This window comes from Saccopteryx bilineata, chromosome 2 (assembly GCF_036850765.1).
Source record: "Saccopteryx bilineata isolate mSacBil1 chromosome 2, mSacBil1_pri_phased_curated, whole genome shotgun sequence".
Classification (NCBI taxonomy): domain Eukaryota; kingdom Metazoa; phylum Chordata; class Mammalia; order Chiroptera; family Emballonuridae; genus Saccopteryx; species Saccopteryx bilineata.
The window spans coordinates 7,549,480-7,571,265 of NC_089491.1; the positions used below are offsets into that span (position 1 = coordinate 7,549,480).

A 21,786-nucleotide genomic window follows, 5' to 3' on the forward strand; every position below is an offset into this window, starting at 1 on the left:
TGAGCAGACGAGAGAGAAAGGAGCAAGCACGCAGACAGCAGAGGGGACTGGCCCAGCACTCAGAGAATTTGTTAGGCATTTTTGTCCACACCAGGGCGGATCAGAGGCGAACGAGAGGCACAGGCTGATGGACACAGAACTGGGTGGAGGAGGAAGGCGAGGAAGGGGGAGCAGTACCGCTTCAATCTCTTTGTTCATCTCATCTTTAAGGATCTTGTTCTCTTTGTCACAGCGTTCTAGCTGGGCAGCCACCTCATCAGCCTCCAATCTGGTCTTCATCACCTAGGGACCAACAAAGCATCAGGCTGTCGTCGGCAGAGCCAATTTTTCCACACGCAACTGTTTCCAGAAGAGGCCTGGAGGTCAATCTCCCAGCCTGCTAAGAGGTGCTGCCCTGGCAGGGCAGGGGCATCTGAGAGGCCTACCTGACTCTTATAGTTGTCAATCATCCCTTCATAATTCTTAACCGATGCCTTTAGCTGCTGGACCTCGAGGTGCGCCTGATTGAGTTTGTCCTCCATTGGAGTGAAGCTAGCCTAGAAGAGGTGGTCCATGAGTAACTCACAAGAAGGTTCCAGGTTCCAGAGCTGGTGATCATCCCATTCTCAGTTCCTACTCCAAGGGGCCAGCAAAGGAAGCCTCAACTCTTCAAACCCACACCAGCGGTTTTCCTCAGAGAGGCACCAGGGCAAGACTCCTAACTTGACCAACTCAAGTGAACAGAGGTACAAATGAGGGACATGTGTGTTTTTTTTGTTCTCATTACAAAAGCAATAATCACCAGTAAAGAAAATGGAAATAAGAACAAGAAAAATGAATCAGGATGCATGCTACCTTGGTTTATGGCTTCATATTAACAGTTGTGCAGCTGTTTTGTTTTTTAACAAGAATGGGATTATACCATACTTATGGCTTTGCAACATGCTTTATCAACAATTATGTTATGAACTACTTCTGAGTCAATAAATATCCTCCTACAACCCAAATACTCACCTTAGCAGATGGGACAAAATAAAGCATGTATCTCAACACAGATAAAATACAGTAATTTAGAAGAGATAAAGCTTAAAAAAAAAGAAACCCCTCAAAACTGACCTAATAAAACATCCACAAAGTATGGTTAAAAGTGGAGAGCAAGGTGAAGAATAACGAATGAATGCGTGTATGTGTTTTAATATAATGTTAAGTATGGGTGGAACGGCTGGAAAAATACACATCACAGTTAACAGAGACTTTCACTTCTAGATTGCACTTCTGTAATGTGTTAAATTTTACTGTGAGCAGCTTTTACCTTTGTACTTATATCTAAGAAAATACATTTCTACAAACATCACTGAATGGCCACACTGCATAATACTACAGATATATTATCCTGTAACTAATACAAATAATTGTTTCACTTGGAGGCCATCTTTAATCTGCACCACAACACCTGCACTACAACAGAGGAGAGAGCACTGCACTCCAACCAAAGTGGCTAGAGGGAAAAAGACCGACAGTGCCAACTGCTGACGGAGAGACATGGAACAAATGGTTACTCACCTGCCCTTGACGGGAGTGTAAATTTGGACAACTACTTTATTGTACAGTAATATCTACCAAAGCCGAACTTACGCACACTACCAGATGACCTGGCAATTCTACTTCCAGATATTAAAACCTGTAAAAATACACCCAGCATGCACACCAAAAGATGTTCTACAATCCAAATGTCCATCCCCAGTAGAACAGATAAATATATTGAGAATGAATAAACTGCCACACACAACATGGTTACCTCTCGCAGACATAACACCAAATCAAAGCTAGGAACAAAGTTCAAAACCAGGCAAACTAATCTGTGATGATAGAACTAAAGATAAGTCACCTTTTACAGAGGGTGTCTGTAACCAGGCGATGTCACCGGGACGCTATTAAGGTTCAATCAGGGTGACTGATGGACAAAGTGTGTTCATTTTTGTTATGTTGTACTTAAAATCAATCTTACTTAACAAACAAAAAAAGTGAGTAAAAAAATAAACCTCGATGTTACCGCCCAGATCAAGTGAAAATGCAGATCAAACCTAGCTCTGAAATACACCCTCTTGGCCAGGTGCCTCTCGCCCTTGGCATGCTAGGAGGGTGGATAGCAAGTGGTTAAGAGCTGGAGCTCCAGGCTCAGACTCAGGTCCAAATTCCAACTCCAGCATTTCCAAAAGCAGAATCTAGGCAAGAAACTTGACCTGTCTCTAAGCCTCCATTTCCTTGTTCTATGAAGTAGAGGTAACAGTCACATTACTGGGAGGTTAAAGTAAGGCTTAACTCATGTGAAGGGGCCACCAGTCCCGTGGAGTCCGCGCTAACCTCAGTGTCAGGTCTGCTGCATGCGCATGGCTGAGTGTGTCCTGTTAGGCATTTCACATTATTCTCACAAGGACCTCATTTCCTCCCACTACGGAAACTGCAGCAGCAAAGATGAGCTATCTCAACCAGCTCGTCAGAGGCAGAGGCAGGCCTTGATTCTGGGCCTTCCTGACTCCAGTGTCTCAATCACGTGGCTCTGTCCAGGCCCTCTGAAGACCCTCACAGTCGTCTCTGGGGCTTAACCAGGAATGCCCAGCCACCGGCCTCCTTGCTGCCCCTTAGCTGTCCCGGCCCCGACTCTCACTACAGACCTTCAGCCTCTCGTTCTCTAGTTTGAATGCAGAATACTCGGCAGTCTGCCGGTGTAGTCTCTCTACTAGGCCGTCCCGGTCTTCCCGCATTTTCTCCTCCAAGGCTTGCTGTTGGTTTATGAGATCCGTCACTCGGCTGAAAGGTTACAAAGTGAAAGCAGACAGGGAGGATCAGTCACACAGGTTCTGAGGAGCCTGGGTCTTTGTGTGGGGAGGTGTCAAGTGCTCCCACCCAGGTCACGTCCCCCTCGCTCTCCACCCTGAGAAGCAGCTGCACTGCCCTGCCCCGCATTGCTGCTGTGGCATCCCATGCGTCCCACCTCTGATGACAACCTTTGAGATGTCTTCCCATACTACCCCGGCCAAAAGCCTTCTCCATTCTGACCCTCCCATGTGGCCAAGATACCTCCTGACGACAAGGCCCAGAGACTTGACCCCTTCCCAGCTCCCACAGCACCCCTGGATCGCTCCCAATCAAGTCCTGAAGTTAGGACAGAACTCTGGGCTGGGTGGTCAGGGGTGCCAGACTCCGGGCATCCCTCTTCGTCCCGCACATAAAACACTGGGGTTCAGTGTCTCCCAGCAAGGGCAGGTGTCATGATTGGCTGGTTCACTTGTGTAAGCACTCACCCAGCTCAGGCGGGAAGTGCAATGAATGTATATAAAACAGAGGAAAAGAAGTCACTCAGCAGCCGGTGGCCTGCCTGCTCTGGCGCCCTCCTCCTCCTCCTCCTCCTCCTCGGTCACTTAGCAGAACGATCAGCCACGAGCAGAGCCCGCGGCTGCAGAGGCACGCTGGCGTTCTCAGATGCTCGTCTACCCTGACCACAGACCAGTACAGAACCTTTCCATAGTGTGTGTTGTCAGTATCGATCAATTATGGTTCAGTCAGCAAATACTGAGCACTAACTAGGCCCAAGCAAAAACATCATGTTTTATGTGGCGAACTCCTACTCACCCTTACAAACTCAGTTCAGACTTCCTCTCTCAGGGCATATCGTCCCTGAACCCTTCTCATTGACACCCAATATCCTTCTATCTTAATTATCTGTTTTCTCCCATTAAATGGAAAACTTTCTGAGGGTGGCACTTGGCATAGGGCCCAGCATGTAGCAGGATCTCAGGATATGATTTCTAAATTGAATTGATTATGACAAAATACACTTCTTTAGGGAAGACTTGCCTAGTCTGGAGAGTAAGTTAGTCCCCTGTGACCTGTCCTTAGCCCAGAGAATCCAGTCTCTGTAGCCCCACTTCCTCTATTTGAGTACAGTGTTATTTCCATGAGGGCAGGGAATGCATGTTTTCTTACTTCTGTAACCTTCTAGAGGCCAGCATGTAGCCTGGTATATAGTAGATGCTCAATATTTTTAAATGAATGAACACATGATTATAGCTGACACTGAGAAAGTCTGAGTGGTCACTGTCGAGTACACAAGGAGGCCACTTTGTGTGTGTGTGTGTGTGTGTGTGTGTGTGGTGTGTGTGTGGCAGAGACAGAGAGTCAGAGGTCAGAGAGAGGGACAGATAGGGACACAGACAGACAGGAAGGGAGAGAGATGAGAAACATCAATTCTTCGTTGCGGTTCCTTAGTTATTCATTGATTGATTTCTCGTATGTGCTTTGGGGGGCCTTCAGCAGACTGAGTGACCCCTTGCTCGAGCCAACGACCTTGCGCTCAAGCTGGTGAGCCTTGCTCAAACCAGAAGAGCTCGTGCTCAAGCTGGCGACTTCGGGGTCTCGAACCTGGGTCTTCCACATTCCAGTCCGACGCTCTATCCACTGCGCCACCGCCTGGTCAGGCTGGAAGGCCACTTCTATACTCGACTCCCAGGCCTGCCTCTGACCTGCTGACTGGTTGGCAAACAGCAGAGACACAGGGATTACCAGTTGTTCCATCCCTCAAGAACAGGAGTGAGGTGACCAGTGTGCCTGTGCCCATTTCCTGTGCTGTGCACATTAGGACCCAAATTGGGCCCAGGTGCTAGAGTCAGGCCCAAGCCTCTGTGACCAGAGAAGCCTGGCCCCTCCCTCCACAGTACTGCGTAGGGGGTAGGACCCCAAAACTGGGGCTGGCGCCAGGACCTAGGAGCCAACCAGAAACCCCACTTTAGGGCTGCCCACATCTCAGTCCAATGCAGCCCTTGGCCCGAGGAAACCAAATGGCAGCCATTTCAGTGATGCGACCTGCCTCAGGTCACCAGGCTCCTTCCACCTGCAAACTCACGTCCCCTAGTCGACCTAAGCTCTCTCTCCTAACCGACATACTCGTTCAGGACAATAATTTCCAGCTCGAGGTCCCCCTTGTCTTTCACAACTTGGTTGTAGCGGCTTCTCCACGATTCCAGAGTAGATAATGCCTCAGCAACATAGAGATCCTGGGAACACAAAACAGGGCCTGTCAGCCTGGGGGCTTCAGGACTCTGTGTCTCAGTCTCCCTTCTTCTGAGGCTGAGGGGAGAGACTGGGTCACCCCGATGACCTCCTGCCCCTCATTCCTGTCCCTCTCTAGAGAGCACCAAGAGTGACAGTGAGAGGCCAGCTGTTGCTTCTAAGATTTCCAGTAATCACATGTACCCTGTTTGCAAATCCTTCCTTAACCCTCACTCCTACCCACAATATTTTAAAAATTACATTTAGTTGCTGATTTGAGAGAGAGAGAGAGAGATAGAAACATCGATCTGTTCCTGTATGTGCTCTGACCAGATATCAAACTGGCAACCTTTGTATATCAGGACAATGCTCCAACCAACTGAGCGATCCAGCCAGGGCCTACCCACAACACTGATGTGGCTAACTTGTCTACAAACCCTCCAATCATCTCCTGGCAGCCATCCCACCTCATTATCACCCTTTTACCCATCTAACCTCCCTACTCTCCCCCCCTGCAGCCAGCCACACATCCTAGCAGCTCATTCACCCACTTTACTGCTGTTTCCCCTCCAGTCCGCCACCTCTATCCAGGTTCCCACCTGCACCCACCCACATGACCTGCACCCCACCGCCCTCCGCTGCCCACCTACCCACTCACCCCCGCCACCCCCGAACAGCCCTCCTCAGGCAAGGCCGGCTACCTTGTCAGCAAGCTGCACGTGCAGCTGCTCAGCGTACTCCTCGCTCTTCTCAGCTCTCTCCTTCTGGGCACGGATGGCCTTCTTCAAGGACTCTTTGTCTCGGTCTCCCTTCTGCTTCAGTTCCTTCAGCTGCTCCATGATGGCCTCCACTTCCGCCTTGTGCTGGTTCCCACTGCGCTCCAGGTTCTGGGAGGGCGGGCCAGGGTGCAGAGTGCCGGGAGAGCGACAGGTGACGGAGAGGGAGAGGCCAGGGGGAGGCCAGGCAGAGCGTCGAGGGGAGAGAGGGACAAAAGGGAGCCAATGAAAAGAGGGAGAAAGAACGGATCATAAACTGTGGAAGGATCAGGGCTCCCCTAACACAGAGCAGAGACAGGGCTCTTCCCAAGCTCTGCATAGCACCATTCTGGATCACTGAACCTATTAAGTCTTCTTATTTTTTGGAACTTATCAGGTCTTACTGCTAGAACTCTTCTGGAATCTTTCCTCAAACTCCCAGTACAGTAGTCAGAGATATCCCTCTCCCCTTAGCAAAGCTGTGACTTCAGAGGGTCCCTAACTCACAGATGCAATCAGCATTTGAGACTATCCTCCTCCCCATGGGAGGTTAGGAGAACTGAAAACATAAGGGATGGAGCTCAGGAGCCTGAAACCCATCAGTCATGCTGAGAAGGGCTCCCAAGGCCTCCAGGCCCACTGCCCCGCCACTGTCCCAGGGCCTCTCTGAAGCACAAGTGCTTTGGGTTGCTGAGCAGTGATAGCCTTGGCCGGGCCACCGCCCTGGGACTGCCAGGCCCCTGCCCCCACTGTCCCCACCTGTGGGGCCAGCAGGTACCTTGATTTGCATGCACAGGCGACTGTTCTCTGCCTCTTTGCACCGAAGCTGTGCCTGCAAATGGCCACGCATGGACTCCATGGACTTAGAGAGTTCGGATGCTGACTTTGCCTGAGCCTTTGCAGAGATGGAGAAAGTGACAGAGACAGAATCTGAACCCAGGTCTCCAATTCCAGAGCATGCTCTACCCACTGAGCTCTACTGGCCAGTAAGAAGGAGCAACTGTTGGGGATGGTACCTTCTCACATTGTATTTCTTGGAGGAGCTCTTCTACCTCCTTGTCCTTATCTTGCAGCAATAACAGCAGCCGCTGGAGAGAACAGAGGAGACACACTGTCATGAGCTCCCCGGGAAGGGCACAGAGACTCTTCCCAGAGAGGAGAGACACTCCTGTGAGTGCCTGGCCACCAGGGCCCAACATCCCAAATACACTGGCCCATATTACAGAAACCCTGGCGGGAAGCACTTAACATCTGTAGTAGAGCCCTGGCCGGTTGGCTCAGTGGTAGAGTGTCGGCCTGGTGTGCAGAGGTCCCGGGCTTGATTCCCGGCCAGGGCACACAGGAGAAGCGCCCATCTGCTTCTCCACCCCTCCCTCTCTCCTTCCTCTCTGTCTCTCTCTTCCCCTCTCGCAGCCGAGGCTCCATTGGAGCAAAGATGGCCCGGGCGCTGGGGATGGCTCCTTGGCCTCTGCCCCAGGCGCTAGAGTGGCTCTGGTCGCAACAGAGCGACGCCCCAGAGGGGCAGAGCATTGCCCCCTGGTTGGCAAAGCGTCACCCCTGATGGGCATGCCGGGTGGATCCCGGTCGGGCGCATGCAGGAATCTGTCTGACTGTCTCTCCCCGTTTCCAGCTTCAGAAAAATACAGAAAAAAAAAAAAAAAAAAAAAACATCTGTAGTAGATATTTTAAGACAATAAACAAGTATTTATTTTGTAATTTTAAAAAAGCAACGTTAATTCTGGAAAACACACACAAAAAAATGCTAAAGAGCCCTCACAATCCCCAACCCAGACATAACACTGTTAACACACATTAAGAAGTCATATGCTTACCTGACCAGGTGGTGGCACAGTGGACAGAGCGTCAGCCTGAGACGCAGAGGACCAGATTCAAAACCCTGAGGTCGCCAGCTTGAGCCCAAAGGTCACTGGCTTGAAGCCCAAGATTGCTGCCTTGAGCAAAGGGTCACTGGCTCGGCTGGAGCCCCCAGGTCAAGGCACATATGAGATAGCAAACAATGAACAACTAAGGTGCCGTAACGAATAACCAATGCTTCTCATCTCTCTCCCTTCCTATCTGTTTGTCCATATCTGCCCCTCTCTTTGTCTCTCTGTCTCTCTCTCTCACTAAGAAAAAAAAAGTCATATGCTTATTTTGTTCCATAACCACCACGCCCACATTTGTCATAATGTGATTACATCTCCCACAGCTCTTGAAACAGCAGTTTAATGCTTCAGTTTACTGATATATCACAATTTGAGAAGACCTCTCAAGCTGGGAATGTAGGTTTAGGCATCATCACCTGAATTTCTCAGAGATGTTCAGCAAGGCATTGTGGGCCAAGGGCCAAAACTCAGAAGGCTTGGGAAGCATATCGGGCACTAATACATCAAAGGCTTTGAAAGGCCCTGGAGTTCAGAATTCAGAAACCTGATGAACTTTTGTTCAAGCCAGCAAGTAGTTTCCCAAATATATCGGGCCATGGATCACACCCCCTTTTATTTCTTGCACCCATTAACATCCTGAGGAACTTAGGGTTCCATGGAGTAAATTTTGGAACATGCTGCCTTGGGAGGCATTCCTAGAATTAGAATTGAGTCAAAAAGTCTATACTTTTTTTTTTTTTTTTTTGAGAGAGAGAGACAGGAAGGGACAGAGAGGGTGAAAAGCATCAACTCGCAGTTCCTTCCACTTTAGCTGTGCATGGATTGCTTCCCGTATGTGCTTTGACCAGGGCCTAGCCAGTGTCCCTTGCTCAAGCCAGCTTTTCATGTCAGCGACCTCTGGGCTCAAGCTAGTGAGCTCTGGGATTGTATGGATGCTCCCCTGCTCAAGCCATCAACCCTGGTGATCTCAGCATTCGGGGTTGATGCTTTATCCACTGCATCACCACCAGGCAGACAAAAAACCTATACCTTTTGATGGTCTTTAATCTAAAATACAAATATGGAAATTCGGGTGACAAACTGTGATGATTTGTAAGTCCATCATCATCATCTCACGGGTTGGTGTCCAGCTTGGTGGCTGAAGCTCTCAACTAATTTAGACAAGCCCAGTGGAGCCAGTAGGACAGGGGACATCAGCCCCTGTCACAGATCAGGAAACTAAGACCCAGAACGCCAGAGCAGGGCTGCTGCCCTACTGCAGCTGGAACAAGGCAGAGCAAGCATGGGCGCCTGACGTACCGCCTTCTCGGAGTCCGCCTCCGCCAGCCGTTTCAGCAGTGCTCCTTGTTGCTCCATCAGCCGTCCCGGGTCCTTCCAGAGAAGGCAGAGAGAAAGCCAAGTCATTAAGCAAAGAACCCAAATGGCTATATCTTACCAAGTCTTTCTCTTTTCCAAAACTACACTTCTAATTACAGAATTAAAAAAATTACATTCCCGCTATAAAATCTTTAGTGAACACCGATTCAGCTCAAGTCCCCTCGCCCACATTCCACCGCTCTTAGCCTGATGAGGGCTGCTCACCCTTCCTCTATGCATTTATATAGTGACACGTAGAGAAAGACTATCTTTTAGGGGCAGAAAGGGATTCATGTGTCATTTTACCAAAATGTTCTATGCTACAACTTGGTTTTTTAAAATAATAGATTTCCTGATATATAAATTTAGATACTACACTAGCACCCTCTTAAATTGTATCATTCAATGATTTTGGGTACATTTGATTATTAGTTTTTAAAATTGTGGTGAAATATACATAACAGAAACTTTGCCATTCTGACTACTACGTGTAAAAGTCTGTGGCATACAGTACATTTACAATATTGTGTGGTCCCCACTACTATCCAGTTCTGGAACATTTCCATTGCCCCCAAAAGAAACCCTGCCCACAAGACTCTGGGCAGATACTATTCCAAGAAGCAGTCAGTGTCCACTGTCCCCTCCCCAAGCCACCGCTCATCTGCTCTCTCTGTCTCTAACATGCCACTGCACTTTATAAAATTAATTTTTTTAAAGTTATTGATTTTTAGAGAGAGGAAAGGAGGGAGACAGAAACATTGATCTCTGTTCCTCCATGTGCCCTGATCAGGATTAAACCCCATTAGCTTTGCATATCAGGACGATGCTCTAACCAACTGAGCTATCTATCACACCACTGCATTTTTTAAACTCCACCCATAACTTTGGGGATATAAGGTTGGTCCCAGGTTTTGCAACTGCAATGGACATCGCTGGACATATATGAAGTTTCTCTTTAGGGTTGATAACAAAAGGAGGCTTTCTGCAGGGCACTGCAGCTACCACAGATCAGGGAGGAAAAACTCACCCACCCAAGAACACTAAACAATTTTAGGAGAGTAATTTTGCTATAACCACTAAAGTTCATAGAAATATACTCTAGAAACTCTCAAGCCCTCCAGGATAACACACCATATTTCCTCATGTATAAGACGTACCCTTTTCCGAAAAATTTGGGGTCTAAAACCTGGATGTGTCTTATACAGTGGTTGTGGCATATCAAATGCCATAGATGGAACTGAGGATGAGGCAATATATGAAGACAGTGATTCGTCATCAGACACAGATGAGGACAAGCTAATGGATGGGAATTTTGACAGTAATCAGGAGTTGTATGAATTTGAATTTTATGATGAATAAAACTTGAGTTCAATAACTTTATGTAATTTTTTTTTCCAAATTTTGGGCCCCAAAATTAAGATACATCTTATACACGGCAGTATCTTACACATGAGAAAATACATACACCTATACTCAAAATAACACTACTTATAACGGCAAATAGCTGAAAATAGGTCTCCATCAACAGAAGAATGGATACTTAAATTGTGGTATTGTCCTAAAATGGGATATATTAGTGAAAAGTAATTACTTTAGGCCACAAGGAAAAAAAAGATGAATCTCGTAAAAATATTGAGTACAAACTCAATAGAGTATATGTGAAATAAATACCACTTATGTCAGGTTTGAAGACATGCTCAACAATACTAGACATTGATTGGGGATATACATACATAAGTGATGAAACCATCAGATTTGAGATAAAGGTCTCCTCTGAGGGGAGGGAGCTGAGGGGTCATGGCCAAAGGAGACACTAGAGCAGGGGTCTCAAACTCAAGGCCCGCGGGCCGCATGCGGCCTGCCGAACAATTTTGTGCAGCCCGCAGACTAATCCACAAAGTTCAAAATATTTTGGATAAAATTAAGTAAGCCTAGGGGCCTATTTGTATTTTTCATTTCTCTAGCATCCTAGCTAGATATTAGTTAACAGCAGTTGTGATGCGAACTACAGTTTCTGGTCGTTTTGTGACACTGAGTAAAAACTGCATGTACAATTGTGCTTGTTGTACTGATTTTTTTTTGTTTTCAACTGCAGTGAGAAAAGTGTTGCGTAACAGTTGCCTTTTGTAGACCTAGTGCGGCCCGCTGAACGGCTGTGATCTTGCTCTGCGGTCCACATGCTGCGTTGAGTTTGAGACCCCTGCACTAGAGGGACTTGAGTGCATGGACGAGGTTTGTTTGGAAAGCTGGATGCTGGGTGCACCATGTTATAGTATTCATTTTAAATACTAATTTTTCAAAATAAAAACAAGAAGCCTTGGTCCGACAGCTCAGTTGGTTAGAGTGTTGCCCTGGTATGCAAAGGTTGCGGGTTCGATTCCCAGTCAGAGCACATATGGAAACAGATAGATGTTTCTGTCTCTCTCTCTAAAATTAATAAAGTTTAAAAAAATAAATAAGAAGAGAAGTTGACAATGTTAGGACAAAAAAGACACTAAACTGAAAAAGCTATTATCATTTCATCAGCACAGAAATTTTGAGACTCTTAGTATTCCTTCGATTTGAACCAAACAGTAAGATGGGTATTTATACTGCCGGTCTTTTCAGAATCATTTGCCAACATAAAATATATTTCAGAGACCATCTTTTAAAAAAAATGAAGTGATACCAAAAATGAAGGACACAATTTGTGTCCACCAGCCACTGGTTTTTCTTCTACGTCAGCAACTCAGGTCAGTCCTCTCCGTCTGCTGTACGAGCCCCGACACAGGCTGAACCCTCCCTGGCTCCCCGCTGCCCTTCTAACTCCCACTTCCTGTGTTGCCAGGTCCAGCTTCCATGTCTACAAGATGCCAGCGCTTTATGTGACTAATCTTGTCAAATTCTTCTATGGCCCTCTCAGGTCAGGCACCTATAGTATTCTCTTTTTATGGAGGAAGAGACTGAGGTTCAGAGAGGACAGGCATGGGGTGCCAGACAGGGCGAGCTGAGTCAAGCGCTCCCAGGCCAGAGCCAGGAGCTCACCTCTTTGGAGTGCTGGTCCCTCAGCAGGTCTCGGAGGGTGCGGTTGGTCTCCTCAAATGTGCTCAGCTTCTGCAGGAGAAGTTCCTTCTGCCTCGTCAGGGTGTTGATGTCCGTGCACGTCATTTGTTTCTCCTGGAAGACAGCAAACAGTCCTACGTGGTATGGGGAGGGAAGGGAGGAGCTGGCAGGGGCAGGCACATGGGGTACTTAAGAGGTGCTAGTGCTACGGAGCTCAGGCAAGAAGAACTGGGCTGTGTATGGGGCCAGAGTGGTGAGGGCAGCTTCCCGGAGGTGGTAGACCCGGAAGGATGGGCAGGTCTGAGCCTGCTAACAGTGACAAGTGGCGAAAAGGGCTGGAGAGTTCAGTGTGGGCAAGTGCCATCAGGACAGGCTTCTTGGAGGAAGCGCAGGATGACACCACCTGGTGGCTGATACTGTACTTGCAAGAATTAAGTGGTAGAGTGATCCCAGGAAACCCATGATGAGGTCTCCTCAGAAACCCTGGTCAGAGGTCATCCTTGAGGGTCAGGGCCCGGATGTGAGTGTGGGGGGTGGGCCTCAGGAGTTCAAGGAGCCCTCCCCTGCCTAGAGATGTCATAAAGTCAGCCTGATGACTGCATAAAGCTCCCACCCGGCCGTGGCTGCCCCGGTTCTGGGCCCAGTCCCAGAGCCAGGCTGGTCTGCCTGTCACCCACCGTCTTTAGCTTTCCAATGGTGTCTTTCAAGGCCATGACTTGCTTGGCGGCAGCAGCCCCATCCATTTCAGCCTCTACCAGCTTGGACATGAGGCACTCCTTCTCCTGCTGGAGATGTTTCTTCTGAAGCCTGGGGCCAGAGAGAATAAGGCCCGGTGAGCCCTCTCAGGCCCTATCCCACCTGGAGCTCTGAGGCTCGCCTCACAATGCCCTGTGAAGCTCATCCTGGTCAGGGAACGGTGGGGGAGGGGAGAGGGCCAGCGCTCTGACTCGAGTGGCTTTCTAAAAAGACACCTCGCACCACAGTAGGACTTCCAAACCAGGTCACATTTATGCAACCTGTAGCCTTGCTTGTGTCTCAGTCACCAGTGTCGCCTCTGGCTCTGGCCACTTCCCTGGCCTCCTAACCTTCTTCAGATTTTCAGCCCCCCCATCCACTCTCCAAACTGGAGCCAATTCTGGTCGCACCACTTCCTGCTTTGAAAACCCTTCCATTGCTCCCAGCTGCCCTCAGGCAAACTCTTCAAAGTGATTGCTAAGACTTTCCCTCTGCCCAGCCTGTCTTCACTATGGCCTGCTCTCATCTTGGGGCCTTCACACAAAATATTCCCCAGTATCCTCCTGCCTAACTCTTAACCGTCTACAGGACTCCCCTTACATGTCTTTTCCAGAAAAGCTTCCCTGACCTCATCCCCCACAGGTGGGGCGTCCCTCTCCCTCGCGCTGACTCAGGTAAGGAGCGAATGAACCAAGGCGGCTTACATGGTCAAGTCCTTCTCCTCCTTGATGCGCTCGATGTTGTGCCTCAGCACCGTGTTTTCGTGCTCGGTCTCAGCCAGCTCGTGGGCCACCTCCTCCAGCTCCTCCTTCCGTTCTTCCAGGAACCTTTTGGCCATCTGGCGCTCACCCTTCTGCATCTTGACCTGTGTAGGGGCACACAGGCAGGGCCACTGAGAGGTGCCCCCTCCTCTCCATATGTTGCTAGGCCCATTGCTTTGGGTCAGATTAAGGACACCGCCGAGTGAGAGCTACATGGGTACTTTAGTGCTTTGGGGTGCAATGTTAATTGTCACAAAGACTCTGGGCAGATATTATTCCTCTCATTTCCTCATTACTGAGGAAACAAAGTAAAGAGAGCTTGAGTGGCCTGCTGGTTGGGGACAGAGACAGGATACAAGCCATGGATCAGCTGGAGGAGAGATGTGACAGAAAGGCCTCTGTACTGCAGGCTACAGAACAAGGTGGAGCTGTGGCCAGACCACCAGCCCAGGTTCTCCAAGTGGGCCCACAGGTCCAGAGTGCAGGGTGAGGAGTAATGACACAGTCCAGCCTGGCCAGGTAGGGGCAAAGTGGATAGAGCAGCAACCTGGGACGCTTAGGACCCATGTTCAAAACCCCGGGGTTGCAGGCTTGAGCACGGGGTTGCCAGCTGAGTGTGGGAACACAGACATAACCCCATTGTCACTAGCATGAACCCAAAGGACTCTGGCTTGAAGCCCAAGATCGCTCGCTTGAGTAAGGGGTCATAGGCTCACCTGGGGGCCCCCAGTCAAGGCACGTATGAGAAAGCAATCAATGAACAACTCAAGTGCCACAACCACGAGTTGATGCTTCTCATCTCTCTCCCTTCCTATCTGTCTGCCCCCACTACTGAAAAAAATAGAAGAACACAGGCCACACTAGCAGTCAAAACCTGGATTTCGCCCTAGCCGGTTGGCTCAATGGTAGAGCGTCGGCCTGGCGCACAGGAGTTCCAGGTTCAATTCCCGGCCAGGGCACATAGAAGAAGCCCTCATCTGCTTCTCCACCCCTCCCCTTCTCCTTCCTCTCTGTCTCTCTCTTCCCCTCCCGTAGCCAAGGCTCCATTGGAGGAAAGTTGGCCCGGGCACTGGGGATGACTCTGTGGCCTCTGCCTAAGGCGCTAGAATGGCTCTGGTTGCAACAGAGTGACGCCCCAGATGGGCAGAGCATCGCCTCCTGGTGGGCATGCTGGGTGGATCCCGGTTGGGCACATGTGGGAGTCTGACTGCCTCCCCATTTCCAACTTCAGAAAAAATACAAAAAACAAATAAACCAAAAAAAACCCCCTGGATTTCATGCCAGCAACACCAAGTTCCTTGCTGAGGGTCGTGGTCTCCCAGGTTCTTTCCAATTCCATTGCCATATCTCACCCAAAGACACAGCCCAGCAACTGAGACAAACTTCCTTCACCTCTTTGGGGTTTTTTTTTTTTTTTAATCTTTTACATAAAGTGGAAAGCAGAGGCCCCAGTATCCCAGTCACTTCATTTACAAAATGGAGACAATAATATCACCAGGTTCATTCAGCAGTGTAAAAAATTAAAACAGGCTATTCATACAGAGTACCAGGCAAGGTCAGGGCTAGGCCCGGACTCAGTGCTCAATGAATAGGAATCTCAGGTTGTCGGCGCTACCTCTCTCTCCAAGGGCATCCAAAGTCCTGGGAAGCTGAGAAAGGTGGGAGGTCTGCAGAGAGGCAGCCACAAGTGCCCACCAGGAAAGCACCTGGGCAGTCCCACATATACTCAGGGCACTAGCTGTCCCAAACCCCAAAATCCCTCACCTCAGATTTAAGACAACCAACCGCGTTCATTAGACTGTCAATTTTCTTATCATACTGATTCATTTTACAGTGACCGGAGTCGTCATCTTCTGTAGAGAGATCACTTAACCGCATTACTGAGACAAGCTTTTCTGAAGATGGTGGCGTGACCTCCAGGCAATGAGGTGGATTCTGATGTAGAAGAGGGAGAACACATGAACTCATAAGGTAAAACTGCAACCATCAGCTTCCCCATACCTGGTTGTCCGCTAAAGGCAGGAAGAACCAAAACCACTAAAGGGCCAACCACAGGGACCCCAGGAGGAAGAGCATTCTGTACCTTCTTGATGAAATGTGATCTACCCTTGTTTAATAAAAAATATAATAAGGGGCCCTGGCCGGTTGGCTCAGCGGTAGAGCATCAGCCTGGCGTGCAGGGGACCCGGGTTCGATTCCCGGCCAGGGCACATAGGAGAAGCGCCCATTTGCTTCTCCACCCCCCCCTCCTTCCTCTCTGTCTCTCTCTTCCCCTCTCGCAGCCAAGACTCCATTGGAGCAAAGATGGCCTGGGCGCTGGGGATGGCCTCTGCCCCAGGCGCTAGAGTGGCTCTGGTCGCGGCAGAGCGACGCCCCGGAGGGGCAGAGCATCGCCCCCTGGTGGGCAGAGCGTTGCCCCTGGTGGGCGTGCCGGGTGGATCCCGGTCAGGCGCATGCGGGAGTCTGTCTGACTGTCTCTCCCCGTTTCCAGCTTCAGAAAAAATACAAAAAAATAAAAAAAAATAATAATAATATAATAAGGCCCTGGCCGGTTGGCTCAGCGGTAGAGCGTCGGCCTGGCATGCGGGGGACCCGGGTTCGATTCCCGGCCAGGTCACATGGGGGAAGTGCCCATTTGCTTCTCCGCCCCCACCCCCTCCTTCCTCTCTGTCTCTCTCTTCCCCTCCGGCAGCCAAGGCTCCATTGGAGCAGGGATGGCCCGGGCGCTGGGGATGGCTCCTTGGCCTCTGCCCAGGCGCTGGAGTGGCTCTGGTCGTGACAGAGCGACGCCCCGGAGGGGCAGAGCATTGCCCCTGGTGGGTGTGCCGGGTGGACCCCGGTCGGGCGCATGCGGGAGTCTGTCTGACTGTCTCTCCCCGTTTCCAGCTTCAGAAAAATAAAAAAAATAAAAAAATAAATTAAAAAAAATTACTTTAAAAAATATATATATAATAAAATGGCAAAAACAGTAATTTCTCTCTTTTTTTCAGAGACAGGGACAGACAGGAAGAGAGAGATGAGAAGCATCAATCATCAGTTTTTCGTTGCGACACTTTAGTTGTTCACTGATTGCTTTCTCATATGTGCCTTGACCGTGGGGCTTCAGCAGACCGAGTAACCCCTTGCTCGAGCCAACGACCTTGGGTTCAAGCTGGTGAGCTTTGCTCAAACCAGATGAGCTCGTGCTCAAGCTGGCGACTTTGGGGTCTCAAACTTTGGTCCTCTGCATCCCAGTCTGATGCTTTATCCACTGCGCAACCGCCAGGTCAGGCCAAAAACAGTGATTTCTAAAGCTGGCAAGAGTTTGGAGCAAGAGATGTTTTCATATAGGTACGGCAGAAGTGAAACATATCAAGTCTTTTAAATGAATATGAATGCCTAGTAGTAGATAGTTGTGAAAGTTACAAATCTCCCATAAAAGGTATTTTAAGGACAAGTGAAGAAATACACCAGTTATTATATGATATTAAAAAATAAAGTTTTGCCCTGCTCAGATAGCTCAGTTGGATAGAGTGTCATCCAATATGCCAATGTTGTGGCATCAATCCCTAGTCAGGGCACATACAAGAAACAATGAATGCATAAATAAGTAGAATAACAAATCAACATTTCTCTCTTTCTCCCTTCGCTAAAATCAATAACTTAAGAAAATTTAATAAAGTTTTTTTGAGAGTAATTATTGTTATTTTGATTATGTAGAAAAATGTTATTAGAAATGCATGCTCAATGAATATGGCATGATATCTGGAAATTTTTCTTTTTTTTTTGGAAAGGTAAGAATTTTCTTTTTTTTTCTTTTTTTTGGGTATTTTTCTGAAGTTGGAAATGGGGAGGCAGTCAGACAGACTCCCTCATGCACCCGACCAGGATCCACCCAGCACGCCCACCAGAGGGCGATGCTCTACCCATCTGGGGCGTTGCTCTGTCACAACCAGAGCCATTCTAGCGCCTGAGGCAGAGGCCACGAAGCCATCCTCAGCGCCTGGGCCAACTTTGCTCCAATGGAGCCTTGGCTGCAGGAGGGGAAGAGAGAGACAGAGAGGAAGGAGAGGGGGAGAGGTGGAAAAGCAGATGGGTGCTTCTCCTGTGTGCCCTGGCCGGGAATCGAACCCTGGACTCCTGCATGCCAGGCTGACGTTCTACCACTAAGCCAACCAGCCAGGGCTGGATATCTGGAAAATTTTTAACTATATCAGCATAAAAAATTTTTTTTAATGCATGTGCTCCTCAGAAAAGTTTATACAAAGCTGTATAATGAATGGTTTGCTTTTAAGACTTCAGAAAGAATATTATAATCTGGGTGTCTAGGATCTCCATGTTTCTTTTTGGGGTGGGGGTTTATTGGCTTTTTTTTTTTTTTTGTAATTTTCTGAAGCTGGAAACGGGGAGAAACAGTCAGACAGACTCCTGCATGCACCTGATCGGGATCCGCCCGGCACGCCCACCAGGGGCGACGCTCTGCCCACCAGGGGGCGATACTCTGCCCCTCCGGGGCGTCGCTCTGCCGCGACCAGAGCCACTCTAGCGCCTGGGGCAGAGGCCAAGGAGCCATCCCCAGTGCCTGGGCCATCTTTGCTCCAATGGAGCCTCCACTGCAGGAGGGGAAGAGAGAGACAGAGAAGAAGGGGGGCGTGGAAAAGCAAATGGGCGCTTCTCCTATGTGCCCTGGCCAGGAATCGAACCCGGGTCCCCCACACGCCAGGCCGACACTCTACCGCTGAGCCAACCGGCCAGGGCAGGGTTTATTTGTTTTAATTGATTCTAGCAGGAGAAGGGAGAGAGAGAGAGACAGAAACACCAATCTGTTCCTGTATGTGCCCTAACCAGAGACTGAACTAACAACCAACAACCTCTGCGCTTCGGGATGATGCTCTTACCATTTGAACTATCTAGACAGGGCTCCATGTATTTTTATTTTATTTTATTTTAATGAGGAGAGAGAGAGAGAGAGAGAGAGAAAGGGATAAGGAGCAGGAAGCGTCAAGGGAGGGAGGAGCAGGAATCATGAACTCCCATATGTGCCTTGACCAGGCAAGCCCAGGGTTTGTTTTTTGTTTGTTTGTTTTTTCCTTTTTCTGAAGCTGGAAACGGGGAGAGACAGTCAGACAGACTCCCGCATGCACCCGACCAGGATTCACCCGGCACGCCCACCAGGGGCGACGCTCTGCCCACCAGGGGGCGATGCTCTGCCCACCCTGGGCGCCGCCATGTTGCGACCAGAGCCACTCTAGTGCCTGGGGCAGAGGCCACAGAGCCATCCCAAGCGCCCGGGCCATCTTTGCTCCAATGGAGCCTTGGCTGCGGGAGGAGAAGAGAGAGACAGAGAGGAAGGCGCGGCAGAGGGGTGGAGAAGCAAATGTGCGCTTCTCCTATGTGCCCTGGCCGGGAATCGAACCCAGGTCCTCCGCACGCTAGGCCGACACTCTACCGCTGAGCCAACCAGCCAGGGCAATCCCAGGGTTTTGAACCAGCAACCTCAGTGTTCTAGGTCGACGCTTTATCCACTGCGCCACCACAGACCAGGCATTTTTTCGATAAAGTGAACTTCACTCATTCTACAAATGTATTTTGATGCATAAAGCAGTTGCTATTTCTTATTATTTGTACAGATCTTTGCTCCTCTTACACTCACCTTGGCTGACCAACTGAGTCCATTTCCAGGGAAAGAGGAGAGCTACCAGGAATAAAAGGAAACGTTCAATAGGGTACAACTGCTACATCAAACAAGCAGGACTCACAGGGCACAATTTAAAATTGCATGTGCCCTTGGTCTGGTGATAATTCTTAAGCAATCTATGTCTGGGGATTTATCAAGAATGTGAATAAATATTTAAATTTAGGCAAGGATATAATAAATGTATGTGACAAGACAATATTGGTTAAATACATAACAGTACAAATGTACACATGATGGAATACTGCCTTAAAAAATAATGTGTAGGGCCCTGGCCGGTTGGCTCAGCGGTAGAGCGTCGGCCTAGCGTGCGGAGGACCCGGGTTCGATTCCCGGCCAGGGCACACAGGAGAAGCACCCATTTGCTTCTCCACCCCTCCGCCGCGCTTTCCTCTCTCTCTCTCTCGTCCCCTCCCGCAGCCAAGGCTCCACAGGAGCAAAGATGGCCCGGGCGCTGGGGATGGCTCTGTGGCCTCTGCCCCAGGCGCTAGAGTGGCTCTGGTCGCAACATGGCGACGCCCAGGATGGGCAGAGCATCGCCCCCTGGTGGGCAGAGCTTCGCCCCTGGTGGGCGTGCCAGGTGGATCCCGGTCGGGCGCATGCAGGAGTCTGTCTGACTGTCTCTCCCTATTTCCAGCTTCAGAAAAATGAAAAGAAAAAAAAATTAAAAAAAAAATAATAATAATAATAATGTGTAGGGGCTGGGCCAGAGCAGCCCAAGATGGCCGACTTGGAGGATCGGGTGTCGGATGAGGAGGAGATGATTCTGGATCGCCTGTAGCTCCAAGAAGGTTGCTGAGGGCCAGTCAAAAGCGGTGACTCCCACTGGTCTTCGCCAGTTTCCGGCCTGTGAGTTCCAGGGCCGGTACATCCAGCGGCCAGATACAGAGCATCAGCTCAAGACCTAACAACCATAGTTAGAGTGGTATCTTAAGGAAAGGCTCCTCACACCTGACCCAGCTAAGGCATAGAAAATGTCACAAACAGCAAAAAGAGCAGTAGCAGCAGACAAGTAGCCCACAGCGGATTACAAACAGCTGAAACCATCCCAGGAAGATTTAGAAATTACACAACTGAAAGCTGGAGTCAGACAACACCAACCCTATACTCAGCTACACAAACAACATATTCGAAGGAGCAGTCTATATCGAGACAAAATGGGAAGACAGGGAAGTGCAATTCAAATGAATCAACTAGAGGAATCCCCAGAAAAAGAATTGAATGAAATGGAAATAACTAAGATGCTGGATGCAGAGTTTAGAATAATGATTGTGAGGATGATCAAGGATCTTAGAGCAACCATAGATAGACAACATGAGCACCTAAACAATGAGCTATCTGGCATCAAAAAGGATCAGACAGAAATGATAAACACAATGGCAGAAATGAAGACTACACTACAAGGAATGAAAAGCAGGTGGGATGAAAAAGAGGATCGAATCAACAATTTAGAGGACAAGATAAGCAAAAGCACGGAAGCAGAACAGCAAAAGAAAAAGAGGATCAAAATGTCTGAGAAAACTCAAAGAGTTCTGTTACAATAGGAAGAGAAACAACATCTGCATCATAGGGGTTTCTGAAGGAGAAGAGAAAGAACAAGGGATAGAGAACCTGATTGAAGAAATCATAGCTGAAAATGTCCCGGAATTGATGCAGGAAAAAGTCACACAAGTTCAAGAAGCACAGAGAATCCCATTAAAAAGGAACCCAAATAAACCTAAACGAAGACACATCATAATTAAAAAACCAAAGCTAAGAAATAAAGAAAGAATACTAAAAGCTGCAAGACAAAAGCAGTCAATCACCTACAAAGGAGACCCCAAAAGGATGACATCCGACTTCTCAACAAAAACACTTGAGGCGAGGCCCTGGCCGGTTGGCTCAGCGGTAGAGCGTCGGCCTGGTGTGCGGGGGACCCGGGTTCGATTCCCGGCCAGGGCACATAGGAGAAGCGCCCATTTGCTTCTCCATCCCCCCCTCCTTCCTCTCTGTCTCTCTCTTCCCCTCCCGCAGCCAAGGCTCCATTGGAGCAAAGATGGCCCGGGCGCTGAGGATGGCTCCTTGGCCGCTGCCCCAGGCGCTAGAGTGGCTCTGGTCTCGGCAGAGAGACGCCCCGGAGGGGCAGAGCATCGCCCCCTGGTGGGCAGAGCGTCGCCCCTGGTGGGTGTGCCGGGTGGATCCCGATCGGGCGCATGAGGGAGTCTGTCTGACTGTCTCTCCCCATTTCCAGCTTCAGAAAAAAAAAATACAAAAAAAATACAAAAACAAACAAACAAAAAAAAACACTTCAGGCGAGAAGGGAATGGCAAGAAATATTCAAATTAATGCAGAACAAGATCCTACAACCAAGACTTCTTTATCCAGCAAGGCTATTGTTTAAAATAGAAGGAGAAATAAAAAGCTTCCTGTACTAAAAAAAACAAAAAAAAACCCCTCAAGGAATTTATTACAACCAAACCAATGATGTAAGACATGTTAATGGTTCTGTTGTAAACAGAACGGGGGGGGGGGGGGGGGGGGATCTAGTAAAGAGGAATGTAGATTTAAGA

The 21,786-nt window shown here is 49.0% G+C and overlaps 1 protein-coding gene across 18 annotated transcripts in view; it reads right to left on the reverse strand.

Annotated features, from left to right (window-relative positions):
- Positions 1-21,786, reverse strand: part of ODF2 (outer dense fiber of sperm tails 2) — a 41,633-nt gene that overhangs the window by 7,411 nt on the left and 12,436 nt on the right. For 8 of the 18 annotated variants that reach the window (XM_066256046.1, XM_066256045.1, XM_066256048.1 and 5 more), the window contains 13 exons: positions 19,196-19,237; positions 15,328-15,498; positions 13,507-13,667; positions 12,745-12,874; positions 12,050-12,181; positions 8,969-9,040; positions 6,800-6,871; positions 6,562-6,678; positions 5,730-5,915; positions 4,924-5,033; positions 2,655-2,790; positions 426-536; positions 178-282 (listed from right to left, as the gene is read on the reverse strand). In XM_066256046.1, coding sequence (XP_066112143.1) covers positions 178-282; positions 426-536; positions 2,655-2,790; positions 4,924-5,033; positions 5,730-5,915; positions 6,562-6,678; positions 6,800-6,871; positions 8,969-9,040; positions 12,050-12,181; positions 12,745-12,874; positions 13,507-13,667; positions 15,328-15,498; positions 19,196-19,237 — 1,545 coding nt within the window. The remainder of the gene's footprint in view (positions 1-177; positions 283-425; positions 537-2,654; positions 2,791-4,923; positions 5,034-5,729; positions 5,916-6,561; positions 6,679-6,799; positions 6,872-8,968; positions 9,041-12,049; positions 12,182-12,744; positions 12,875-13,506; positions 13,668-15,327; positions 15,499-19,195; positions 19,238-21,786) is intronic. The other 10 variants (XM_066256053.1, XM_066256063.1, XM_066256059.1 and 7 more) reach the window with 2 other exon arrangements.